This window comes from Ceratotherium simum, chromosome 32 (assembly GCF_057802395.1).
Source record: "Ceratotherium simum simum isolate JZ-2026a chromosome 32, ASM5780239v1, whole genome shotgun sequence".
NCBI classification, from domain to species: domain Eukaryota; kingdom Metazoa; phylum Chordata; class Mammalia; order Perissodactyla; family Rhinocerotidae; genus Ceratotherium; species Ceratotherium simum.
In genome coordinates, this window is record NC_141931.1 from 18,631,876 (window position 1) to 18,659,702 (window position 27,827).

At 34.6% G+C, this 27,827-nt stretch overlaps 1 protein-coding gene across 2 annotated transcripts in view; it reads left to right on the top strand.

Moving 5' to 3' along the window:
* The window catches only part of MINDY3 (MINDY lysine 48 deubiquitinase 3), an 84,359-nt gene that overhangs the window by 37,758 nt on the left and 18,774 nt on the right, over positions 1-27,827 (top strand). For both annotated transcript variants that reach the window (XM_004425337.3, XM_087420789.1), the window contains 2 exons: positions 1,642-1,722; positions 20,169-20,241. In XM_004425337.3, coding sequence (XP_004425394.1) covers positions 1,642-1,722; positions 20,169-20,241 — 154 coding nt within the window. The remainder of the gene's footprint in view (positions 1-1,641; positions 1,723-20,168; positions 20,242-27,827) is intronic.

Here is a 27,827-nt window from a genome sequence, read left to right on the forward strand (position 1 = left end):
AAGGACTTGCACTGCAACCCTCTCAGATCCCTTCTACTCTGAGCCTGTGATCAGAGCTTTTCCTTTTTCTTTGTGCTTTGGCTTTTATTCTTCTCTGTTGTCCCCAAACTATCCTTCCTACTCTACTGGTTCACCATTGCCATTAGCACACCCAACTCATCCCTCCAATCACAGGACAAAGATACCAGTTTTTCTATCCATGAATACAAAAGAGTTCATATTTCCCGCTTCTCTCCTAGGGATAATTACAAATTCCAAAGAGCCAAGGGGTCATTGCAGGTGGGGCGTCATATCAGGGCTGCTGGCTGGGTAGGGAAGGACTGTCCCTGACTGCTGCGAGTAGCCACCTGGAGTTTCCCAATTATAGGCAGTCTGTGAGAGAAAAGAAAATTCAGTAAATTTGATTGGTAAAGTTAGTTGTTTTTAAGTTAAAGTCTTTGTCCTCATAAGAGTGCAGAATTGATTGATGTGAACTTGATTGGATTTCACAAGTCTATTTTTTATTTGTTGAAGCTTTCTTTTTCTCAGTTACACACACAGAATGAATACTCAAATTTTTGGTACTATAGTAGTTTTTATAGATTAAATGTATAACCTTAAAGGCAGACTGTAAGCATAACTTTCTATACATTTTTTTTTTTTTTAAAGATTTTATTTATTTTATTTTTCCCCCCAAAGCCCCAGTGGATAGTTGTGTGTCGTAGCTGCACATCCTTCTAGTTGCTGTATGTGGGACTCGGCCTCAGGATGAACGGAGAAGTGGTGCCTCGATGCGCACCCGGGATCCGAACCCGGGCCACCAGCATCGCAGCGCGCGCACTTAACCACCAAGCCACAGGGCCGGCCCCTCAAGTCTATTTTTTATTTGTTGAAGCTTTCTTTTTCTCAGTTACACACACAGAATGAATACTCAAATTTTTGGTACTATAGTAGTTTTTATAGATTAAATGTATAACCTTAAAGGCAGACTGTAAGCATAACTTTCTATACATTTTAAAGAGACTTCATATTGTAAAATCTTGAGCTTACCTTCTACCATGAAGAGTCAAATTAGACTTTAATCTAGACTCTAGTCAAGATTCTTTTATTTTTTAAATATTTTAGATTATATATTTTTCTTGAGAGAGATTATTATATTGCCCTAGGTTCTTTGAAGACAGGGATGTTCTTTACACCTTTAAAGGGCTTTTTCCCTTTACTTATTTATTCATAAATCTACTCATTCGTTAATTTATAATTATTCTCCTTATAAAGTAATCATCATCAAGCTTAAGGTTTCAGGGTTTGAGGTAACAAGCTAAAATTCTAGAAGCGGTCCTTCTTTCTAGGAGTTTTAGCAAAACCTGAGAATGATTCTTAGGGCTAAACTAATTATTTCTAGCTGTGTTAAATCTGTATTATTGTTGTTCTAATGTAAAGGTGCCGTGTAAGCTGAGCCCTGACAGTTTTTATAACATTCCTTTTTACATTTGACCTTAATGGGTATTTGACCTTTATGAGTGTGGCTTCTGACACAATACATTATTCCATTTAAATATGACTTAGATACTTTACTTATGCTTCAGATGTTCATGGGCAAATATATAACAGAGAAAGTATAAAATTTTCATTTGTTTATTTATTTTGCTACATTTATTCCAGGTTGGTTCTTACTTGAAATCTCCAAAATTCCCTATTTGGATTGTTGGCAGTGAAACTCACCTCACCGTATTTTTTGCCAAGGTATGCTTATAGCAGGATTTTTTTTTAAGTATGACATCAGACAAACAAGTAATATGAGTCCATATTTAGTTTGGATCTTTGTGCAAACTTCAGTGTATTCCCACCATCATGTGGGTTGTTCCAAAACCTAAAAAATTAGTACTAAATAACCTATTGTTATACTGTTATAGTTTTGTAATCATTTCAGTAAAATCTGTCATGATTTAGTTATAATTTCTTTACCTTTTCTGACTTGAGAGCTTTGGCTTTTGATTTTTTTTTCAGAAATCACTTGTGTTATGGTGAAAGTAACTGAATTTAAAAGTTTTCGATTACTCTTTTGTAGAGAAGATAAAAATATAACTTATATGGTATAAAATAATTTTAGTTACAACATCTGGGAGAATATTTTTAAATCTATTAATAGTTCAATAGGATAGAAGTCAAGCAGTCTTTTAAGATGGAGTGTTTCCTATAATTTTTACATGGTTACAATATTTAAATAGATGAAATGTATTTGAATATGTTTATTTTAAAATTCTTAACAACAAAACTGTTTCTAAGTCCCAGCCTTTAACTGTAACATTTCTTTTTCCACAGTGAGTGGTTAAGACTTAGCTTTGGAGTCAGACAACTGTTGTTTGAATCCCGGCCTTGCCACTTCTAACATCGCCCCACCTCTTTTCCCCTGTCTTTAAAATAGGGGTTAATAATAGTACCTAGCTCTTAGAATTGTTAAGTTTAGATATAAAATATTTAGCAGTACCTAGTACAAGTTAACTGCCCAGTAAATCTTAGCCATTGTCATCATCATCGGTGTTTTCATTATTTTACAAACATTCATTAAACATCTCTGTTATGCCTAGAGAGAGTTTCTAGATGTTTGACTGAAGGGGGGAAATATATAATTGTGTTTTTGAGGTTTCTTAATTCTAATACACTTTCTTGATTACTCCGTGAGCTTTTTTAGCTTGTACTTGTTAACGTAAATTTGTGTCTGTACGAAGTATGAATTGTGTAAATTGTACCAAAGACTGAACTGACAATGCTAGGTTTTGTGAATCTATTTCATTATTTATTACTGTATTTACTTTTATTGTGCTGGCAAAAGTCCAGCTAGTGGATTTAGAGCAAGATACCTTTTCTTTAAACAAAGAAAGCTATAAAATACAACTCTAAAAGTACAGATACACCTTACTGATAATGTTACATTTAGTCTGAAAGCTTTTGCTGTTTATTTCCCTCCTAAAGTAGAGAGGAAAAAGTTAAAAGCATAAAGTGAATTACAGAAACTGAATAACTTCTAATTCCTGAGTGAAGATTTCTTCACTTGACTAATTTTTGTTTCAACTGTTATAAATGTCCAGAAAAGAAAATCTGTTCCAACTTGCATACAAAAATGTATTTTCTTGCCAATTATTAATTATTTTTATCTCCAACCCTATTTTTTAGCACTAGGAAAACTAATGAATTTTATGAAATTATATAAGTTTTAAATATAAAAGATAATAAGATGAAAATATTTTAAATCTTAAATTTTATGATTGATATTTAAGAAATGATTTTGTTGTTAAAACAGCAGAAGAGATTTCACAGAAGGTTCATCAAGGAACAGTGTCAGTTGAGCTTGTAAATTTGCAGACATTTTGTATTCAAGCATCTAAATGTTAGGTATGTTGATAGAGTCATGGGAGTGAATTATACTCACCTTTCTCTGAAACACAGTTATCTCTGGTTGCCACTGAGGATTGGTTCCAGGACCCCACAGGTACCAAAATCCATGGGTGTTCAAGTCACTTATATAAAATGGTGTAGTATGTGCTTATAACCTATGCACATCTTCCCGTATACTTTAAATTATGTCTAGATGATTTATAATACCTAATACAATATAAATGCTGTGTAAATAGTTGTTATACTGTATAGTTTAGAGAATAATAACAAAGGAAAAAGTCTGTATATGTTCAGTACAGAGGCAGCCATCATAGGCCTTTAGATCCCCAGTTGGTTGAATCCACAGATGCAGAACCCACAGATACAGAGGGCCTCTGTATACACTTCTTACCTACCTGTCCTGGTATTCTTCATTGTTCTTGTAGCACTTGGTCCACTGTACTGTTGCATTTATCACACAGTGCATAGTTCCTTCTTCCCACACCGTTTTTTGGTGCAAGTGAGCATTGTCCAAGACAGGGACTTCTCTCATTCATGTTCTTATCCCTAGATCTCAGCCACATGCAATGAAATGTTGAATTAGAGACATGAAGTACATAGACAGAAACACACAAACCCCTACCACACCAATTATAGGCCTGACCAAACAAACGCAATGTATGCCATGTAAGTCAAACCAGGTTTTTAAATCTATCTTCATTTATTTGCATCCCTGAAGCTACTAATAATCATGATAGGAAAATGCAAACACACATGAAGTGATTATACAGAATTTTATAGTAAGATTTCAGGTTCTTCAGCTATGATAAATCTTAAAAATCATATATATCTGTACCTTATCGCTCTTTTGGAACTCTTGAATTTTATACTAATTGTTATTGTTTGATACCCCACTTTGTATTCTGCGGATCTGGTGTACAATCCGGCACGTAGTGTAGGGGATTCATTAGTTTAATGAATAAAGCCTTTGCACGAATTTTCCACACTTGTGTTCCAGTGACATTTATATCTTCTAAAAATATTTTTTCATGACTCACTCTGAAGCTCCTTAAAAGCATGGGTACTTCCTTTTCAGTCTATTTTAGAACAATTGAATTTGGATTGCTTGAACATGGGATCTTGAAAAAGAGTTGCAAGTAAAGAATTTTTCCCTTTGAAGTAAAGTAGTATAAAGCCAGAAGATCACGTAAATGTAAATGAGATTGATAATACTTGATAAGATTTATTAGGTCCAGTTTTAAATTTTTTTTAATCAAGTAGTATTTATGTAGTCTTTACCGTATAGAAAATACTGTAAATTCAGCTGTTCTTTACATTACAACGGAATCTATTATGGGTCACTCTTTCTTTTATTTTTCTATAATTGAGCAAGTAATTTTGGCTGTGGGTTTGTTTTTTTAATTTTTTATTTTTGAGTTTTGCTTTGTTTGTTTTTGGTCTGTTCCTTCACTTTATGTTCCATGGCCTGAAACGAATAACATTGTTTTTCTTTTCCACAGCAACTTAATGTAAAATACTGATGTCTTTCTGTAAAACTGGTATATTTGTTCACCTGGATATGTATTTCATGTGCTGACTTCTTTATACTGATTATGATTTAAGTAAAAAAGCATGTTTTAAGGTCACAATTTTCAAGGCAATCTGTAACTTGCCATTGTAAAATGCCTGGGAAAAGTAATAGAATTCTTCATGTGACTTATACACTGGAGCTGATAATAGTCGCCACTATCTTCATTCATATACGAACTCATTTGTCAGATACTTACTGCGCATATAGTATGTCCCTGGCATTATGCCGGCTGGTGTGAATACAGTGGTGAGCAAAAATAGACATGGCTCCTGTTCTTATGGAGGTGTATGTTCTAATGGGAGGCGGCGTTAATCAAAGAATCACACTTATAAAATTACAATTGTGATGAGTGCTGACAAAGCACAGGTCTGTACAGCTATAAGAATTTATCCTAGTTTTGGAAGATGAGGAATGTTGCCTTGAAGAACTGATGTCTAAAATGAGCACTGAGTCATCAGTAAGATTAAACTAAGGGAAGAGGGAGAAAAGAGCATTCCCTACATAGGAAATAGTCGGAGCAGACAAACGGCTGTGGAAGAACGGGCCGTGGTGTGAACGAGCTGAAGGAGAAGGGCTGGAGCACTGAGAAGTTGGGGGCAAGGTGTCAGATGAGCCTGCAGAAGTAGGCAGGCCATGTGATGCTATGCTAAGAGTAATGACAGCCGCTAGACTTTTTAAAAATCAGTGGTGGGAGTAGTTTTGGAGGAGATAGGAAGGAAGGGAACAGGATTAAATTTGCATTTTGAAAAGATCATTCTGGCTAATTGTGGAAAACAGACATATTGAAGGATAATGTAGGGAGTGGGTAAACAAGACTTTTGTAATATTCTAGGTAAGCAAAGAATGTAGTTTGGTCCAGGGTAACAAAGGTGGAGATGGATAGAAGTACATAAACTTGAGAGATTTATTCCTGAGTTAAACTGACAGGACTTGGTGATGGATTGGATTGGATAGGTGGGCGTAGAGAAGTCTAATGAGACGTGTGTTGTTAACAATTAAATCTTAGAGCCTCAGAAAGAGCTCACAGCTTTGCTGTTGTTGAATGTACCCACTCATGATTAAAGCGATTTATTTTTCTTTGGGCAAATTGACCGGGTCAAGAGGAACAATTGAGATACTCAATTTGGGGTATCACAATGAAACAACCCAGCTAAGTAACCCCACAGTGTGGTTTACAAGTCCTGCCCACACAGATAATGCTTTCTAGTTTCTCAAGTATTAGCAGATCACCAGACTTTTGAGGAATGCTTACATGAAAAACAGAATTCAGGGCAAATAGGAAGAAAGGAACTCAAAAGAATGGAGACAATGTAGGACAGTGTAGAGATCAAAAGAAAACTTCAAAAAACCAAAAACCAGACAAGAAGTTACTATATCCATGAGACTTTGAGGCTAAGAGAAACATTTGAAGGACGAAAGAGAAACTGAAAAGTTACTGAACGAATTGAAAGAGAAATTGGAGAAGTCTCTCTCCTAGATCACTGCAGTAGCCTCCTAACTGATGACCGTGCTGTTGCTCTTCACGGAGCTGTACTGTCTTCTCAGGTCAGCAACCAAAATGACCTCATTAAAACGTAAGTCAGTTTGTGTCACTCTTCTGCTCAAAACCCTACATTGGCTCCCCTTTCACTAAGAGTAAAAGCCAAAGTCCTTAGAGTAACCTACTGAGCCCTAGCTCCCCTCATCCGATTCTCTGATCTCAGTTCCCACCACTCCCGTCCTGTCTTGCTTGGCCACACTGGCGTTTCCTCCGCCTCAGAAATAAGGCATGCCCTTTGCACCTGCTGTTCCCTTTGCTTAAAATGATCTTGCCTCAGATGTCTATATAAAGGACTCCTTCCTTTCTTCAGGTCACTATTCAAACATCACCTCCTTAATGAGGCCTTCCCTGGCCACCTTTTCTAAAATTTCAACCCCTTTCTCTTCCGTCTTTTCATTAATATTCTCTCTTTCTCTCAAAAGTATATATGTATATGTACTTTTTTAAAATTGAGATAAAACTCACATAACAAAGTTAACCATTTCAAGGAAACTGTTTAGTGGCATTTACATTCACAGTGTTGTACAACCACCACCTGTATCTAGTTCCAAAACATTTTCATCACCCTAAAATAAAACCCCATATTTATTAAGCAGTTACTCCCCATTCCTCCTCTCTGGAGCCCTAGCAATCACCAATTTCCTTTCAATCTCTGTGAATTTACATGTACTGGTAGTTTCATATAAATGGAATTACAATACGTGACTGGTTTGTTTCTGGATCCTTCCACTGAGTATAATGTTTTTGAGATTTGTCCTCATTGTGGCATGTATCAGTACTTCATTCCCTTTTATGGCAGAATGATATTTCGTTGTATGCATATAACACAATTCATTTATCCTCCCATCAGTGGACCTTTGGTTTGTTTCCGCCCTTTGGCTATTGTGAGCACTGCTGCTGTGAGCGTTCCGACACAAGCACTTGCTTGAGTCTCTGTTTTCAATTCTTTGGGGTGTATACTGAGACCTGGACTTGCTAGGTCGTATGGCAGTTCTATGTTTAGCTTTTTGGGAACTGCCGAGCTGTTTTCACAGCAGCTACACCATTTTACATCTCCTCTGGCGATATACAAGGGTTCCAAGTTTTCCACATCTTTGCCGACTCTTGTTATTTTCCTTTTTTGTTTTTATTACTATTATAACTGGCCTAGTGGGTGTTAAGTGGTCATTGTGGTTGTGATTTGTGTTTCTCTAATGACTAATGATGTTGATCATATATTTATGTGCTTTTGGCCATTTGTAAATTTTCACTTTTTTTTTTTTTTTTTTGGTGAGAGAGATCAGCCCTGAGCTAACATCTATTGCCAATCCTCCTCCTTTTTTTTTTTTCTTCCCCAAAGCCCCAGTAGATAGTTGTATGTCAGTTGCACATCCTTCTAGTTGCTGTATGTGGGACGCAGCCTTAGCGTGGCTGGAGAAGCGGTGCGTCGGTGCACGCCCGGGATCCGAACCCGGGCTGCCAGTAGCAGAGCGTGCACACTTAACCGCTAAGCCACGGGGCCGGCCCCCATTTGTATATTTTCTTTGGAGAAATGTCTATTCTCGTCCTTTGCCTGTTTTTGAATTGAGTTGTTTGTCTTTTTATTACTGAGTTGTAAGAGTTTGTAATATATTCTGGTTACTAGGCACATACTATATATTTTACTTGTTTGTTTTATCTATTATCTGTCTCTCACTAGTAAGCTCTATGAAGGTAGTTTTTTTGTCTGTTTTGTCTCCTGTTTCCCAGCACCTGGAACAGTGCCAGGCAGTGTTGGCGCTTAATAAATTTTTGTTGAATAAATAAATTGCAGAAAACACTGAAGATTGTCTCACCAAAAATTGTGATGTAGCCATGTTGGTACTTGATAAGGGGGAAAAGGGAGCTTAAGAGTGCGAAGTTGTCTTTGATCATGAGAAAGCATTAGATCCCTAAGCTTATAAATCAAGCAATAACAGTTACTGCATGCAATATCCTACATGGAGACAAAAACAGAAGAACTAGCTTTTGCTCTTCTACCTGGTCAACTTAAATACACTTACATACACAGACTCTTTCTCCAGATTAGTGAATAAAAGCAACTTTGATGAGTATTTATAAATAAGCATTGTCACACTATATACTCCATCATATTTAAGATTTATGTTCATGGTTTAAAGATGGATAAGAAAATGGTTTCAATTCAGTGATATAACTTCTTAACTGTCTGTTGTGGTTTTTCCTTCTGAGATGAACAGTTTACTTTTAGGACTCGAAGTAATTAACTATATTTTTTTTAAAAGAAGTGTAAGTTCGTGATTTTAAATTTGAGTGCCAAACTGTTTACTTAATAAAGTTATCACTTGATGTTTGAAATGTCCAGTGGCCTAGAACTTACCTTCTTGATTTTATTGGAACCCTCTTCCTGACCCATGGAGAATCATTGCACATGTTTTGTGGGATTGGAAGAGGTTTTTCACAATTCAGTGTTATTTGAAAATCTATGGTAAAATAAATTTAATAATTAACTTTTATGAACAGGTTGTAAAACTTGAGATTGATCATTTATAACCATCTTCTTTATTAAGTTTTTGAATTTAAGTATCTTCTATGTTTTCTAAATCATCTTTTCTAAAGTGATCTTTTTTATCTTACTAAACATCTGTGTCTGTGAAACAGCAAAAATGATATAGTACTCTTTGATGTATCTTAGAGAATGTGGTTGCAAAAAATACATACAAGCTGTTCTGTGTAAATGGGACTTTTATGCTTAATATGGAGGGGGAACAGCACAGAATCTACCAGCAGGGACCTTAGAGGAACTCAGAGTCATCAAGCAGCAGGGGTCCCACAGAACCCTCTAATAACAGGATGTGGCTGAGGTGAAATGCAGTGTGTCAATGGACTTCTTTCAAGAAGGAAATGTAATTTCTATTTAGTAGGGTGGAGAATTTTCCACGCAGGTCATCTGAGCTGTGGCAGAACAGAACCTTCAGATCTGTACACTGTGAGGGATCATGCCCTCTGGGCATGGGCGGTGTCTTCAGAAATCACACGATGGTACTTTTGATGAGGTTAGTTGACAACTTGCAAACCCACTGCACAGGTAGAGGAAATGATTTTGAATAGTAGATACTTAAGGAATTTAGAACCTATATTTAAACTTATCTGTTTTAAATTGTTTCCCTTAATTTCAAGAGAAAAAAATAGCTCTTATTATTAAAATAAGGCTGTATAACATTTTTTTATAATGTGTTAAATCTTGTTTTCTTTTAGGAGTCAGGCCTTTTCATACTGAGACATTTTAATATACTCTAAATGCCCAAATATTACCTGATAGAATATTCTGACCTTTGTCCTCTTACCCTTTTCTTCTCTCTAACCATCATTTTTCCCTTTGATTCTGTCTTCCTTTTTTATATTTGGGTTTTAAGATTAAATTATTTGGGTCACTTCCATAAGTTCCACTTAAATTGAAACTAATTATGAAATTAATTTTCAATGCAAATTCAAGAGGAGGGCTTTAAATTTGAAAATATGATACTTTTAATAGTATTAGAATTATATGTATAAAATGGTAGACAAAATAAATTTGTCTTTTTTGTTTTTATTTGTTTTTATTGTGCATTTGAATCTCAATGTGGGATGACAGCTGCTGATCCAGTATAAAAATAGTCAGAACCTACCTATAACATCTAGCTTCATCTTAAGAAGATCAGTGACTAATTAAGAAGACCAGTGACTAATTTTCTTGGTAATCCGTTTCAAACTTTCTTTTGAAGTTGGGGAGATGAGTTTTACATCCCTTTTTGTTCTCTTTTATGGTTATAAAAGGACTCTTTGTATGTGTGTGCAGAGTATCACCTTTGACCTTTCCTATGATAAAGCAGTTTTCTTTTCAGGTAAGAACACATGAAAACACATTACTGTTTAATCGCAAAATATATAAAGAAACTGAATTTAATGTGAAGGAGAAACAAAACATTGAACTGTTCCTGCATGAGCTGACTGTTCTTACAGTGGTATCTGTTACTGGGAATCTAGACAGGCTTCTTTCTACAGAGCAAGCTCCTTTTGTGTGTTGCTCGTTGGTGTAACATTAGGAAGACTATTGCAGTTAAGTGTTTTCTTAGGTGTTTAAAAACTGGACAGTTCTACTTTACCAGTAATACATTTCTCTACATGTAATAAACACAATTTTAAGGAAAAGAAGTAAAGTGATGCTTTATAGACTTTATTTGTTACAAAGAAAATTCACCTCTACGTATCTTTAATTATTGGGTAAAAGTCATGGGATTTAGAATACAATTAAATTCACAGTTGGGCATTTTGTAGTAGGTTTTTCCTATATATTAATGTGATTTACTCATTCTATCCATTTACCTGAAGTAAATTTTAGAGTTTGTGCATATGTTTAAATTTCATGCCTTATCTACTACAGAAAGGAAATAGATTTAAGAGCTAAAGTATTTATTTTTATAGTTTAAAGCATAAGTTGTCGTGTGACTTTTAACACCTATCTTCCAACATAAAAATAGCAACTTCAGACAAAGGATACTGAAGTTAATGTATTATTTGAACTACTTGGAAAGTTTGGTAAAAGTCTACGTGGGCTAACAATTTTCAATTATTTGAATTATTAAAAACCTGTGAATTTTTAACCATAAACTGTTTCCTAACTGCTTAGCACACTTTGGAGCTAACCCTCATCAGCTATCTATAGGGTTATGCCAATGATTTGTACCATCATAATATTTAAACTTTTTAAATTTTTATTATTTGACCAGAAATCTTTGAAAATATATGATGAATATTCTTGCCTCCTTAAACAAAGTGAAAATTAATTGCCCTTATGTACTCTTTTGTACTATTCTGAATGCCCTCATGCAGCCGTTTCTGTATCTGGTTTTTATAATTTTTATGAATTTTTTTCTCTTCGTTATCTCAATCATGTCAGTGATGTCAGCTTGCTTACTGAAAGTAGTCCCTCTTTCCCTTTGAGTTTGTTTCTTATAATTTCTTGTGACAGTAGAACCCAAATAATTGTCCAAACAAGATAAAATGTCATTGATAGCAAGGCCCAAAGGTGTCCTGTCATGAGTAAAGTCTATGAGTTTTAATTAGAATCAGCATTGGTGAATCCACACCTCTAGCTGTCTGTCTATAATTGATTAAAATAGTTGTAGCAAATAGAATTGATAGCAGAATGGGGCAGAAGTTCTTATATATTTACATATGATAGTGTGAACAAGTTTATGATTTTGTTTATTTATTTTTCTGTGCTTTTGTTTATGTTATCCTCTGCCCAGAATGCGATCAAAATCCTGCTTAGCATTCATGGTCCAGCCTTGACATCTTTTGTGTTGTGACGGCTTTTTCTTACTCATTTGTTGCTCCTATAATTTCTTCCAACTTCCTACCTTCCTGTGATCAGTGATACTACCTAATTTCTCTGTTTTCCCACAGTACCTAATAGATCAGCATTAGACTTCGTGCTAAGTATTGCTGAAATGCAAAGATTAATGATATGTTGTAATAGTTGACCATTTACATGATATGTTGTAATAGTTGACCATTTACATTTGCTGAGTGTTTTCTGTGTGTCAGGCACTATGCTAAGCATCTTACATGCATTCCTCATTATAATCCTCAGTGCAGCTCTGGGAAGTCAGTACCATTTTTATCTACATTTTATAGTCTGGGGCCAGTGAAAAATAACATCTCCAGAGTTATATACTAGTGAGTGCTAGAGCCAGGATTCAAACTCAAGTCTTCTGACTCCTGACCTTTTAACTACTTCTCCCCCTTAGGAAAACAAAAAAACGAAAAATCATACTAGGGTGGGATAGAGACTAGAAGAGGGAAGAGGTGGGTGCAGAGAAGGTGGTACTTGAATCAAAGGACATGGTAAGTTTTAGACTCAGATGAAATGAGGCCTGTATTCTAGGCTTGGAAAAAAGATTAAGCAAAAAGACAAGAGATGTGGGATGTGAAAATTCATGCTATATTTGGAGAATAGTAATTGGTTCATTATGGCCGAACCATACTAGTTGTGCTAGGAGATTAAGAGGGAAGCAAAGGTTAGGATCAGATATAGGACCAGCTGGAATAATCATTTATTCCCAAACCATCTTCACTATACTTGAGTCTGCGTGCTTATCTTGATGTGAAAGGCATGACTACCCAAGGCGTGAATGTATAGCATATTCATGAGAGTAGAACAACCTTAATGAGGAGTAAAAACTTCTCTGTTAAGCTATGATAAAACTTAAGAATATTAGGAATGTGAGTACTATGATGATTTTTTCACAGTCAAACCTTATTTAAAATAGTAGAAAAGGAAGTAGGATTTGAGGGGGAGGGGCAGGGAGTCCCTTGCTTTGCATTTTACTAATCCAAGCCTACCAAGCTCAAATTACTATATTGTATGGACTACACTTTCAGTAATCTTTTTAGGCATTCATTTGCATATGAAACATATGAGGTCTCTAGGAGATTCGCTTATATTCAGCTTTTATTGTTAAAATCAATGTCAGTGGGTAGCATGAGGGAAGAGACAAGAGGAAAAGGTAGGCCAAGTATGAATAGGAAGAAGAAATGTAATACATGTGGCACAAGCAAAGTAAAACTCCAGCCAGAATATTAGGTTTTAATTCCTTTTGCCAACTTCCTGAAGTGACAAACAACCCTAGAATTTTAGCAGTTTACACGGTAGTATTTAAGAAAGGGGCAGTGAGCGCAGTCTACCTCAGGTAGGAGGGATGTTGACCTCTGAAATTGTTTCGATTTGCCTGCATATGATGATAATAAAGGAATTCGACAAAGTCAGTTTTATATTTAAATTCTCTACAAACAGTGTGCCCTGTTTTTGCCTGTACTGGGGCACACCGCTCCCACCATACCCCCTCCCCAAACACACACACCGAAGCTTATTTCTCTCTCAATTTACATGTTGGCTGCAGGTGTCCTCCATGTGCCTTCTTCATTCTAAGATCTGGACTGAAGGAGCTGCTCTGTCAGCAATGTGTAGTTCTCCTAGCAGAGAGAAAAGAGAAAGACACTTGGCAAAACCACAGGTGGCACTTAGAACTTCTTCTAGGAGCTAGCATAATATCATTTCTGCTTATATTTCTCTGGCCAAACCTGAGGTCATTGGGGCTGGGAAGCAGACCTACAACAAGCAGTGATATACAATCCTCTTACAAAGAAGAGAGGTGCAAGGAATTGAGAACAATAATACCGTCTACCACGTAGGGTACTTTGTGTCCAGGTGATTTAACAAAGTTTAAATTAAATCAAATGATATAAAAAGTCTTTACTTAGAAATAAGGAGGAACTTTTTGACTGTCAGATTTATTTTTACCCAGGTGATCGTATAATATTTATACCATTTAAAAAAGTCAGATAATCATTTTTCTTGAATTATGTAGGTGTTCATGTGCCTAGAGATTAATGGCTTATGTTAGCTGTTTTCTTAATGAAATACAGTAGTTAAAAAGCTGACAACTTTTCTCACCCCAGTTCTTCATATAAACGAGAGACCACAGAAAGTGATTCTAGATGCACAGGAGAGTCATTACACAAAGTGACACCTTAGGCCTTAGGGATGAATTCTCTGGCAGAAACCAGTGGAGAAAGGCTGGAGGGATTGTTAAAGTGAGTTGTGCAGTTATGGTAATAGGGAGAAAAAGAAGCCCATTTGTTAATATTAATAATTATAATGATTATAGTAGATCATATCTGTTGGGAGACTTTTCCTCCTGCTGCCTTATTTACACTTGTACATTTAGAGTTTGTGTTTTTGTGGAGAAAGAAACTCAAAGGGCTTTGCTTCATGCTTCCTACCCTGACCTCTAGGCAGATACAATACAGATCAGCCCCACATAGCAGTGGGGTGTTGTGGAGAGAGCCTGGGACTTCTACACATTGTTTGGGAAATGATGGAAAAGTAAGAAAAAAGACCACCATCCTACCTCCTTTCAATTGATGGCATTAACTGAATTCTGTTTCCAACACTGGCACTGAAGAACCTTATATACTTGAGAACATTTGATAATTGATTTAAAACCTATTTCATAGTGGTTCCCGAATTATTTTCTGAGTGAGTGAAAAGTCAATATAAAACATATTATAAAGTGATTTTAAAGCGAAATTTTACTTAACGCTTGAAGGTAAATTATATATATACCAGTTAACTTTATATTTTTTCTTTTGGAAGGGCGCTTAATAGCACTATAAAATGTTATCTGCAAGCTAAAATGTAATTTATATGTATGTGATCATTTCTGAAGGTTAGGTAAGGCTCTTGGAGGTTCTTTGATTACTCGTAGGAGCGGATTGCTCTTGATAATGATGAAAGGTATAATGTATAAACTTTAAAAACCTTTTCAGTAATGAACTACTTATTCCTAGCCAACTAACTGCACACAGGCCTGCCTTATATTTCAGTAGGTGTTTAGAAGGATAGCTAATGTTACAACATTTTAAAAGGTTTATGGTGAACAGAGAATAATCATATTGATAGTACAGACAAAGCTACATGAAAAAGAGATATTTGTTTCATGACTGTAGGATATTAGATAGTCCCATTACAGCTTAGGTTTTTGTGTTTTTTTTTTTTCTCCTTCTATTCTGTAGCTCTTTGCCAATTAAGGAAAGTTAGTTAAGGCTAGATAATTTTAAAAGCTATATTGTATAGCAGTCCCTGTTGACCAGTCAAGTGGCCGAATAGAAATTGTTTGCGCTAACATTCCTCTGGTGAAAGCATCTGATTATATTTGGCTAATGTAGAGAACTGCTTTTAGAGTAAAAATAATTTTGATGGTATATCAGAGTTTAGATAGCTAACTAAAACAATGTTTGAATATTTGACTCTTATGTTTACAATCTTTTCCTAATGGGGGGATACCTAAAAGAGTGTCAGGTGCAATACACATTGAAATTTTCTCCTAAGTGCTACAACTAGGGATGAAAAAAAGAAAATGCTTACAAGTGCCCTTGCTGACTTGGATAACTTGGAATTACATCATTGGAATCTCTTTATAACTCAGTGGTTTTTTGAGGGTGGGGGTTAATGTATGTTTGAATTTTATTTTGGAAAGTAATTTTCTTAAGATAATTTTAATAATATTCATGGAAATAAGCATATAGTAGCATATATTTTTCTCTCTTCCGTTAGATTGTGACCTTAAATGTACAGAGTAGGTCTTTCTCTACCATCTAATAGGCTTGCCAGTATTCAAAACATTATGGCTGTGTGGATAGTTATATGCGAAAAAGAAATATGTAATCTGAAAGCTATTGCTATATTAAGTCTTGGAAATGGAAAATGTTAGGGGTAAAAGCCTCTTCATATTGTTCTTCACACTTAGACCATTATTACATGAGAGTTCCATTTTACTTTGTCTTTTATAATTAAATCATTTCCTTTATGTGCAGTGAGAAAAATGTTAGTCACATCTCTCTCACTAAAATATTTTGTCTTAAGATTGTAAAGACCTCTTTCTCAATTGAATGGCATTCTATACTTGCTATTCAAACTTGCTATGCACATATGAAATATATTTAATATTAATATGTTACCAAATTTGCTGCATGGATCATTCTGCCACAGATCTTTAAACAAGGGACCTTGTTCAGAAGTGTTTAAGATAAATCAGTAAAAATTAGTGTTGTAATTTGTAATTTTAAACCTAATTAGAAAGTTAAAAGGAGTTCAGCATGAAACACTTTAATAGGAATAGAAGGTGGTTTGTAACTTTTCCTGATTTCATCTATAAACATTTAAACATTATATAAATTTAAACAAGCTTTGACTAAGAGATCATTCTCTACAATAATCTAAAAAGCATGGTAAACACTCAAAATAAGCAAGCCAATAATCAATTTAGAAGACTGTACTGGTTTTGATTTGTGGATGAACACTTCTAGAATGTTTTCATTAGAATTTACTGTGATTTTTTTTTTCCTTTCTTTTCTTTTCCTTTTTTTACCCCCTCTAGTATAAACACATCTTAAAATAAGCAGTATGATTAAGAACAGTTAATTCCTAAGGAGTTTAGCAAATTAGCTGTTAGAATAGAGACCAAAGGAGCAAACCAAGATTTTTGTTTTTTATCGTTCAAGGCACAATTTGCTTTATTAGTAGTGACAGTTATAGTTGATGGTTTTATTATGTGGAACCTGCCCAGTACTACTGGGTTGTATTTTGGGAAGAAAAAAGGAATTTGTTTAGGTAGTTCAAATATGGGTTATTGTTGTTGTTTCCTCACATGCAGGGTTTTGAGATACTTGTTTCACACTTCTTAACTTCACCCAATAAATTACTATCTGAATTCCTTTTGGAAATACTCTTTTCTCACATCTTTGCATTAATCTGCTTCCATCTGTTTCAGCATCTTCCCTGGTAGGTTCTCCAGCCCTAATCTCCTCTAGTGCTCATGTCCTGTTTCTCCCAGCCTATACAAAGCTTGCAGTTGGCAGACATTGAGTGCTCATAGCGTGCCGAGCATTCAGATAGCTCCGTGTGCTCTACTTGGATGGTGACCATCACCTCCGAACTCTAAATGTCCACGGTCAAATTCATTCTTCCTTCAAAGCTGGTTTCCCTTCCTACCTACTCCTTTTCCCTTGTAGTTCTCAGTCCTTTTACCTCTTTCACTACCCCCTCGTGCTGTGCTAACGCACACCTCCTTGCCTTTCATGATTCTGTTCCTTCTAGCTGGAATTCCCTACCCTCTTTTCTCTTTCAGATGAGAGGCAGAATATCTTCTCTGTAAAACCTAGTAAGGGGATTAAGACATCCTTATAAAGATGTGTTTTGATGTGTCAAAAACAAGCATATTTAATAAGTGTTAGAGCATTTGGGGAAAAAACATAATATATTCGCTAAATCATGGGTCAGCAAACTGTGGCCCACAGGCCAAATCAAGCCACCACCTATTATTATGAAATATTTGTTGGAACACAGCCATGCACATTTGTTTATGTATTATTGTGTTATCTTGCTGCTGAAACCGTAATGGCCTACAAAACCTAAAATATTTACTCTCTGGCCCATTACGGAAAAAATTTGCCAACCCCTGCTCTAAATGAATATTTTTTAAACCAGGGTTCGCAAGGAGTTTTGCCCAAGCTTCAACTAATCTTTCTATATCAGCCCGGCATATATAGCCTATTCAAACAAGAATAATAACATTTTCTAAAGCCTATATTTTTTATATATTCCTAACCAGAGGCAAGAGATAAGCAGTGAACTTTTCATTCAGTCTACTTTAATTCCTTTCTACATTAGCGTAGTGTATTTTTTATTTGTAGTGCTTGGAACTTAGAAATAAGGCATCAGGTAGTTCATTTTAAATTCTTTTTGTGCTCCTGCATCTTCTGAAATCTTTAATGGCATAGAATTCGATGTAAACCTTGTTCCATGGCTAAAACTGGAATTTTCCTTGTTCCCTCAACTTTATAAACAGTGGTGATTTCTCAAAACTTCACTTTGTAGGAATATTGAAACAATGTTTTAATTATATTCTCTACCACCTCTTCCCCCAACAAGATTCTTTTGGTTTTTGACCAAGAAAAACAATATTCCCTTTCCCTGTATTCAGATCATAATTTTAAGTAATATTTAGAAAATTTGAAGTAATGTTTTAAAACTCATTTCAAACTTTTCCTCATCACTAAGTAACAAAGGTTGAAATGCACAGATGGTGACTAGAAAGAATGACTGTATCCTCATCTTGTGCCCTTGTACGTACCCCTTGCATAAAATCTCATCTACAGCTGTATACCTTCTCCTCAACCGTTATTTCAGTGCCTCAGTGATGGTGTTCATCCGCAAATTCCAACAGCCATTCTCAAGGGAAGAATTGAAGAAAGAAAGAAGTAACGTTGGAAATAGTTAAGGGAGCCAAAGCTTATAGTGGAATACATGTAGAAATTTTTGCAGTTAAGGTTTGGGAGTGATAAAAGAAGCTAAGGAATAATAACAGCCCCTATGTTAGTAACTGTTCTCAAAAATCTGAGAGCTGACACTGCAATCCCAGCTTTGATACAAAGTTAATTATAGAGCTAAAGCTGTATTAGCGATGTATGGGAAAAGGAAAGAGTTTTAAGAAATATTGTTCAGAAAAGATTAAATGAACAAACGTAACTGAAGAATCTGGCAATATCTACCTAAATTACGAATACATTTTTCCTTTGACCCGGCAATCCTACTCTGTTGCTCTGTCCTACAGATACAACTGCACATGTATGAAATTACACGTTCAGGCTTATTTGGTGCAGCATTGTTCGTAATAGAAAAAGATTAGACACAATCCAAGTATCCAGCAATAAAGGGCTGGATCATAAAATCAGAAAAGCCATGAAAACATGTCACTTGATGCACGTATTATCTGCAAAATAATACTGAAAATGCAGGAAAAGGAGACCCTAAAAGTTGCTATCAAGGATGGTAAATGGGAAATAATTGTGCATTACCGAATTTTACTATGTTGTAAAATATGAGTTGGGTTTTTTTTATTATTTTATCTTTTAATACATAAAAAATGTGTAAAGGCTTGACTGTATTGCCTTGTTTTGATTCCCATTCCCTTTTGATTTATACTGAACGTATATTCAGGCACCTAGTCTCATGGTTGGATAAGAACTCTGATTCTTACAGTTTGTTCCTCCGTCTCTGAGCAGGGTAAGAGTGGGGTAATTAGGACAAAAGTTAATTAGTACATTTCTTACAAAAATTTGTTTCCACAGAGAAACAGCATTTTAAATTGTATTTAACATTTATACCCCACAACTTCTTAAAAAGGATTCAAGATGGTAAAAAGGGATACTTGGGAACTTGTGTTCTGATAAGGTTTGCCTGAGTGAACACAATTACAGACAAAGGCTTAGATCAAAGCTGTGAATAGAGGACAACAGCTGGACCCAGGTTCTAGATTCATGTTAGTCAAGTAGTAGTTTAAATATGTGGAGTAAAGGTTTGTAAAGAGTCCGAGATAACACTGGATTTTGTGCTTATTTTTGATAAACAGTAATATTGCTTATTGTCTAAAGAAATTAGTCACGATAGAGAATTAGTTTTATGGACAAAGAAATAATTCTTCCTTTTGGGTATTTCCTCTGAATTAAGAAAAGTTAAGTTCTGGACATGCAGAACTTGATTGTTGATCTTTGGCTGGGTATTGATATAACACGCTCACTAAAGTAATAAATTTCAAATGCATTGCTCTGTAATTGTTAGTTATCATATATCTCAGGATTTAGTGTTTAAATACTTCCAAACTAGAGTATATTTTAAGATATTTCTTCTTACTTGGGCAATAACTTAAAGCAAATGTATAAGTCTAATTGTTTGCAGATTTCATTTTTATAGTAATTACCTATGTAATATTAGACTTTAAGTGCTGTTATATAAAACTTCACGTCATTCTCACAACAGTGCTCTCTAGTTTAAGTAGTATTCCCATTTTTCAGATGTAAAATTAAGGCCCAGAGAGCTTGTCACACACCTATAATATAAATATATTTTTATATATATTTATTTATAATTTTATAAATTTATAATTAAGATATTTATATATATATTTATATATATATAAATATAACTCAAAGTCTCCTGACTCCAAATGCCTTCATTTCTTTACCCTAGCCTAGTATTTGTTTTGCTTATTTTTAAAGTCATGATATTGTAGCTGATTGATAGTGTGCTTTTTATCTTTTCAGGATATGGCATTAGTTGCCCCTGAGGCTCCTTCAGAACAAGCCAGGAGAGTTTTTCAAACCTATGATCCAGAAGGTAAAAGATTTTATTATTTTATTAACATTGACTCTGTTTTATTTTATATAGTTGAAATATATTGATACTCACCTGAGTTTTATTCAAAAGAATTATTGGATTAGGGAATGAAATATAGGTTGCATTTCTTGAAATTTTTAAATGGGGAAATGGTGAAAACGGGAACAAATAAACTAGGATACTTAAGTGATTGTCAAGTCCACACATAGTATAAGGTTTTCGTGTTTCTTGAGGTACTGAAGTTATCTTAGCTGTTGTGAATAATGCTGCAGTGACCATGGTTGTGCAGATATCTCATCAAACTACTGATTTCAATACCTTCCGATATATACCCAAGAGTAGGATTGCTGGACCATATGGTAGTTCTATTTTTAATTTTTTGAGGACCCTCCTTACTGTTTTCTTTAATGGGTGACCATTTTATATTTTCACCAACAGTATGTAAGGGTTCCTTTTTCTCCACATACTCACCAACATTTCTCTCTCGTCTTTTTGATAAAAGCCATCCTAACAGGTGTGAGATGTCATTCTGGTTTTGATTTGCATTTTCCTGATAATTAGTGATATTGAACATCTTTCCGTACCCCTATTGTCCATTTGTATGTCTTCTTTAGAAAAGTGTCTATTCAGGTCCATTGCCCATTTTTTACTTAGATTATTTGCTTCTTTGCTATTGAGTTCTGTGAGTTATTCATAAATTTTGGATATTAACCCCTTATCAGATACATGGTTTGTGAATATTTTCTCCCATTCTGTAGGTTGCCTTTTCAATTTATTGATGGTTTCCTTTGCTGTGCAGAAGCTCTTTAGTTAACATAGTCCCACTTGTTTATTTTAGTTTTTGTTGCCTGTGCTTTTGGTGTCTTATCCAAGAAAGCATTACCAAGACCAATGACTAGGATCTTTTTCCTTATGTTTTCTTATAGGAGTTTTATAGTTTCAGGTCTTACATTTAAGTCTTTGATCCATTTCAAGTTAATTTTTGTGAGTGCCGTAAGATTAGGGTCAAGTTTCATTCTTTTGCATGTGGATATCCAGTTTTTCCAACACCATTTATTGAAAAGATTATCCTTTCCCCATTCTGTGTTCTTGGCACCCTTGTCAAAAATTAGTTGAAGAGGTTTATGTCTGGGCTCTGTATTCTGTTACACTGGTCTATGTGCCTGTTTTTATGTCAGTACCATACTCTTTTGATTACTATATCTTTGTAACATAGCTTGAAATTAGGTAGTGTGATGCCTCCAACTTTGTTCTTCTTCCTCAGGATTGCTTTGACTATGCGGGGTCTTTTGTGGTTCCATACAAACTTTAGGATAGTTTTTTCTATTTCTGTGAAAAATGCCAGTGCAGTGTTGATAGGGATTGCAATGACTCTGTAGATCACTTGGGGTACTATGGACATTTTCACAATATTCTTCCAATCCAAGGACACAGAATATCTTTCCATTTATTTGTGTCTTCTTCAATCTCTTTCATCATTGTCTTATAGTTTTCAATGTGTAGGTCTTACACCTCTCCTTAGTTAAACTTATTCCTAAGTATGCCATTGTTTTCGATGCTATTGTAAATGGGATTGCTTTCTTAATTTCTCTTTCAGATAGTTCATTGTTTGTGTATAGAAATGCAACTGGTATCAGTATGTTGACTTTGTATCCTACAAATTTACTGAAATCATTTATTAGTTGTAACAGTTATTTTAGTGGAGTCTTTAGAGATTTATATAAGGTCATGTCATCAGCAAACAAAGACAATTTTACTTCTTCCTTTTTGATATGAATGCTTTTTATTTCTTTTTCTTGCCTAATTGCTATGGCTAGGACTTCCAATTCCATGTTGAATAGAAATGGCAAAAGTTGGCATTCCTGTCTTTTTCTTGATCTTAACAGGAAAAGATTTTAACATTTCAGCATTAAGTATGACATTAGTTGTGAGTTTGTTGTATATGGCTTTTATTATGCTGAGGAACATTCCTTCTGTACTGAATTTTTACAGCATTTATATCCGGAAAGAATTTTGTGTTATGTCAAATGCTTTTTCTGCATCTTGAGATGATCATACGATCTTTTTATTTCATTTTATTAATGTGGCATATCACATTTATTGATTTGCATATGTTGACCCATCCTTGCATCCCTTGAATAAATCCCACTCGGTCATAGTATATGATCCTTTTAATATGCTGTTGAATTCAGTTCGCTAATATTTTGTTGAGAATTTTTGCATCTATATTTATCAGAGATGCTGATCTGTAGTTTTCTTTTCTTGTACTGTCCTTATCTGGCTTTAGTATCAGGGTAATGCTTGCCTTGTAAAATGAGTTTGGGAGTGTTCCCTCCTCTTCAGTTTTTTGGAAGAGTTTGAGAAGGATTGGCATTAATTCTTCTTTAAGTGTTTGGTAGATTCACCAGTGAAACCATCTAGTCCTGGGCTTTACTTTGTTGGGAAGTTGTGGATTGCTTCTTCAATCTCCTTTTTGTTATTGGTCTGGTCAGATTTTCTATGTCTTCATGATTCAGTCTTGCTTTTAGTAGGTTGTATGTTGCTAGGAATTAATCCATTTCTTCTAGGTTGTCCAATTTGTTGGAGTATTGTTCTCAATAGTCTCTTCTGATCCTTTGTGTTTCTATGGTATCAGTTGTAATGTTTCCTCTTTCATTTCTGATTTTATTTATTTGAGTCCTCTCTCTTTTTATTGGTGACTCTAGCTAAAGGCTTGTCTATTTTGTTTATCTTTTCAGAAAACCAGCTCTTAGTTCCATGGATCTTTTCTATTGTTTTTCTGGTCTCTATTTCATTTATTTCTGTTCCAATCTTTGTTAGTTCCTTCCTTCTGCTAACTTTGGGCTTAGTTTGTCTTTTTTTTCTAGTTCCTTGAAGTGTAATTTGTTTATTTGAGATTTCTGGTTTCTTAATGTAGATAAAAATAATTTATCACTATAAACTTTCCTCTTAAAACTGTTTTTGCAGCATCCTATAGGTTTTAATATGTTGTGTGTCCGTTTTCATTTGTTTCAAGATATTTCTTGATTTCCTTTTTAATTTCTTCTTTGACCCATTGGTTGTTCAGGAACAGGTTATTTAATCTCCATATATTTGTCAATTTTCAGGTTTTCCTTCTGTTTTTGATTTCTAGTTTCATATCTTTGTGGTTGGGAAAGATACTTGATATGATTTCAGTCTTCTTCAATTTCCTAAGACATTTTTTGTGACCTATCATGTTATCTCTCCTGGAAAATGTTCCATATGCGCTTGAGAAGAATGTGTGTTCTGCTACTGTTGGATGGAATGTTCTGTATGTGTGTCTTAGGTCCATTTTGTCTAAAGTGTCATTTACATCCATTATTTCCTTTTTGATTTTTCTGTCTGGATGATCTATCTGTTGTCGAAAGTGGGGTATTGAATTCCCCTGCTATTATTTTATTGCTGTCTATTTCTTCCTTCAGATCTGTTAATAATTATTTAATATATTTAGGTGCTCCAATATGTGGTACATATATGTTTACAATTGTTATGTTATAATCCTCCTGATTAATTGATCTCTTTAAAGATCTATATAATGACCACCTTTGTCTCTTGTTACAGTTTTTGACTTAAAGTCTATTTTGTCTAAGTATAGCTACCCCTGTTCTCTTTTGGTTTCCATTTCCATGGAATATCTTTTTCAATTCCTTCACTTTCAGCGTGTGAGTGTCCTTAAAGCTTAACTGAATCTCTTGTAGGCAGCATATAGTTGGGTTTTGTTTTTTTATCCATTTAGCCACTCTGTCTTTTAATTGTAGAATTCAAACTACTTATATTTAGAGTAATTGTTGAGAGGTAAGGACATACTATTGCCATTTTGTTAATTGCTTTCTGATTGCTTTGTAGTTCTGTAGTTCCTTTCTCTCTCTCTTGCTGTCTTTTTGACCTGATGATTTTTTATAGTAGTATGATTCCTTTTTGTCATTTGCATATCTATTATAGGTTTTTACTCTGTGTTTACTGTGAGACTTGCATAATACATCTTAATGCTATAACCATCAACTTTAAGCTGATAACAACTTAACTTGAATTACATAAGAAAGTTGTAAACATTTATGTACCCCCCCATAATTTATTTTGATGTCCCAATATACATTCTTTTATATTGTGTATCCACTAACATAATATTGTAGCTATAGTTATTTTTAACACTTGTCTCTTAATCATTATGCTAGAGTTGAGAGTGATTTACACACCACCATTACAGAATTAGATGCTTTTGTTTTGTGCCTATTCTTATTTTTTTTTTAGTGAGGTATAATTGACATATAAGATTATGTTAGTTTCAGGAGTACAGTGATTCAGTATTTGTATAAAATGTGAAGTGATCACCACAGTAAGTCTAGTTAACATCCATTAGCATACTTACTTACAAAAGTTTTTTATCTTGTGATGAGAACTTGTAAGATCTATTCTCTTAGCAACTTTCAAATATGCAATACAGTATTATTATCTACAGTCACCATGCTGTACATGACATCCCCATGAATTATTTATTTTATAACTGGATGTTTGTACGTTTTGACCCTTTTCACCCATTTTGCCACTTCCCACCACTGGCCCTGTCTCTGGTAACCACGAATCTGTTCTCTGTATCTATGAGCTCTGTTTTGTTTTGTTTATATATAAGCAAGATCATAGGGTATTTGTCTTTCTCCATCTGACTTATTTTACTTAGCTTAATGCCCTCAAGGTTCATCCATGTTGTTGCAAATGGCAAGATGTCCTTCTTTTTTGTGGCTGAATAATATTCCATTTTGTATATATACCACAGTTTCTTTACCCATTCAACCATCAATGAATACTTAGGTTGTTTCAGTATCTTGGATATCATGGTAAGTAATGCTGCAGTGAACATGGGGTGCACATATCTTTTCAAGTTAGTGTTTTCGTTTTCTTCAAATAAATACCCAGAAGTGGAATTACTGGATCATATGGTAGTTCTGTTTTTTATTTTTTGAAGAACCTCCATACTATTTTCCATAGTGGCTGCACTAATTTACATTCCTACCAACAGTGTACAAAGGTTCCCTTTTATCCATATCCTCACCGACACTTGTTACTTCTTGTCTTTTCGATAATGGCCATTCAACAAGTGTGAGGTAATATGTCATTGTGGTTTTGATTTGCATTTTCCTGATGACTAGTGATGTTGAGTACCTGTCTTCTTTAGAAAAATGTCTATTCAGATTCTCTGCCCATATTTTCAATAGCTTTTTTGGATTTTTTGCTATTGAATTGTATGAGATCTTTATGTATTTTATATACTAACCCCTCATCAGATATATGATTTGCAAATATGTTTTCCCATTCAGTAGGTTGCCATTTCATTTTGTTGATGGTTTACTTTGCTGTTCAGAAGCTTTTTAGTTTGATGTAGTCACACTCATTTATTTTGGCTTTTGTTGCCTTTACTTTTGGTGTCAAATCCAAAAAATTATCACCAAGACTGATGTCATGAAGCTTACTGCCTATGTTTTCTAATAGGAGTTTTATGGTTTCTGGTCTTATGTTCAACTCTTAACTCAAAATGGATTAAATTTTTGTATATGGTGTAAGGTACTGGTCCAGTTTTATTTTTTTTACATGTGGCTGTCCATTTTTCCCAACACCATTCATTGAAGAGACTGTCCTTTCCCCTATTGTGTATCTTGGCTCCTCTGTTGTAAATTAATTGACCATTTATGTGTGGGTTTATGTCTAGGCTCTCTATTCTGTTCCATTGATCTATGTGTCCATTTTTATGCCAGTACCATACTGTTTTGATTCCTATAGCTTTATAATATAGTTTGAAATCAGGAAGTGTGATGCCTCCAGCTTTTTTCTTCTTTCTCAAGATTGCTTTGACTGTTCAGAGTCTTTTATGATATAATACAAATTTGAGGATTGTCCATTCTATTTCTGTGAACGATGCCATTGGAATTTTGATAGGGATTGCACTGAATCTGTAGATTGTTTTGGGTAGTATGGACATTTTAACATATTAATTCTTCCCATCCATAAACTCAGAATATCTTTCCATTTATTTATGTCTTCTTCAGTGTCTTTCATCAATGTGTTATAGCTTTCAATGTATAGTTCTTTCTCCTCCTTGGTTAAATTTATTCCTAGGTATTTTATTCTTTTTGCTGCAATTATAAATGGGATTGTTTTCTTAATTTCTCTTTCTGATAGTTTGTTATTAGTGTATAAAAACACAATAGGTTTTTGTGTATTGATTTTGCATCCTGCAACTTTACTGACTTTATTAGTTTTAACAGTTTTTTGGTGGAGTCTTTAGGGTTTTCTATATATAATATGTCATCTGCAAATAATGACAGTTTTAATTCTTCCTTTCTGATTTGGATGCCTGTTGTTTCTTTTTCTTGCCTTACTGGTCTGGCTACGACTTCCAATATTGTGTTGAATAAAAGTGGTGAGAGTAGGAATCCTCGTGTTGTTCCTGCTCTTAGAGGACAGTCTTTCAGCTCTTCACCATTGAGTATGTTGTCAGCTGTGGGCTTGTCATATATGGCCTTTATTATGTTGAGATATGTTCCCTCTATATGCACTTTGTTGAGAATTTTTTGTCATAAATGGATATTGAATTTTGTCAAAGGCTTTTTTTGCATCTATTGAGATGATCATATGATTTTTATCCTTCATTTTGTTAATGTGATCACATTGATTGATTTGCAGATATTGAACCACCTTTACATTCCTGGATTAATGCCACTTGATCAATCCCACTTGATTGTGATGTATGATCCTTTTAATGCATTGTTGAATTCAGTTTGTTAATATTTTGTTCGGGATTTTTACATCTGTGATCATCAGGGATATTGGCCTGTAATTTTCCTTTGTTGTGGTGTTCATGTCTGGCTTTGGTATCAGGGTAATGCTAGCGTCGTAAAATGAGTTTGGAAATATTCTCTTCTCATCTGTTTTTTGGAAGACTTTGAGAAGGCTTGGTATATATTTCAGTGTTTAGAATTCACCAGTGAAGCCATCTGGTCCTGGACTTTTGTTCTTTGGGAAATTTTTGATTACTGATTGAATCCCCTTACTAGTAATTGGTCTATTCAGATTTTCCGTTTCTTCATGATTCAGTCTTTGTAGGTTGTATGTTTCTAGGAATTTATCCATTTCTTCTTGGTTGTCCAATTGTTTGGCATATAGGTGTTCATAGTAGTCTCCTATGATCATTTGTATTTCTGTGGCATCTCTGGCATCATTTGTAATGTGTCTTCTTTCATTTGTGATTTTGAGTCCTCTCTCTTTTTTTCTTAGCGAGACTAGCTAAAGGTTGTCGATCATGTTTATCTTTTCAAAAAACCAGCTTAGTTTCATTGCTCTTTTCTGTTATCTTTTTCTTCTCTACTTCACTCTGATCCTTGTTCTTTCCTTTTTTCTACTATATTTGGGCTTCATTTTTTCTTTCTTTCTAGTTCCTTGAATTGTAAAGTGAGGTTGTTACTTGACATTGTAACCTCACTTTACACCTCCAATAGAATATTTTGAAGTTGACTATTTATTCACCTTTGCCAGTGACTTTTATACTTTCCTATATTTTCATATTACTAATT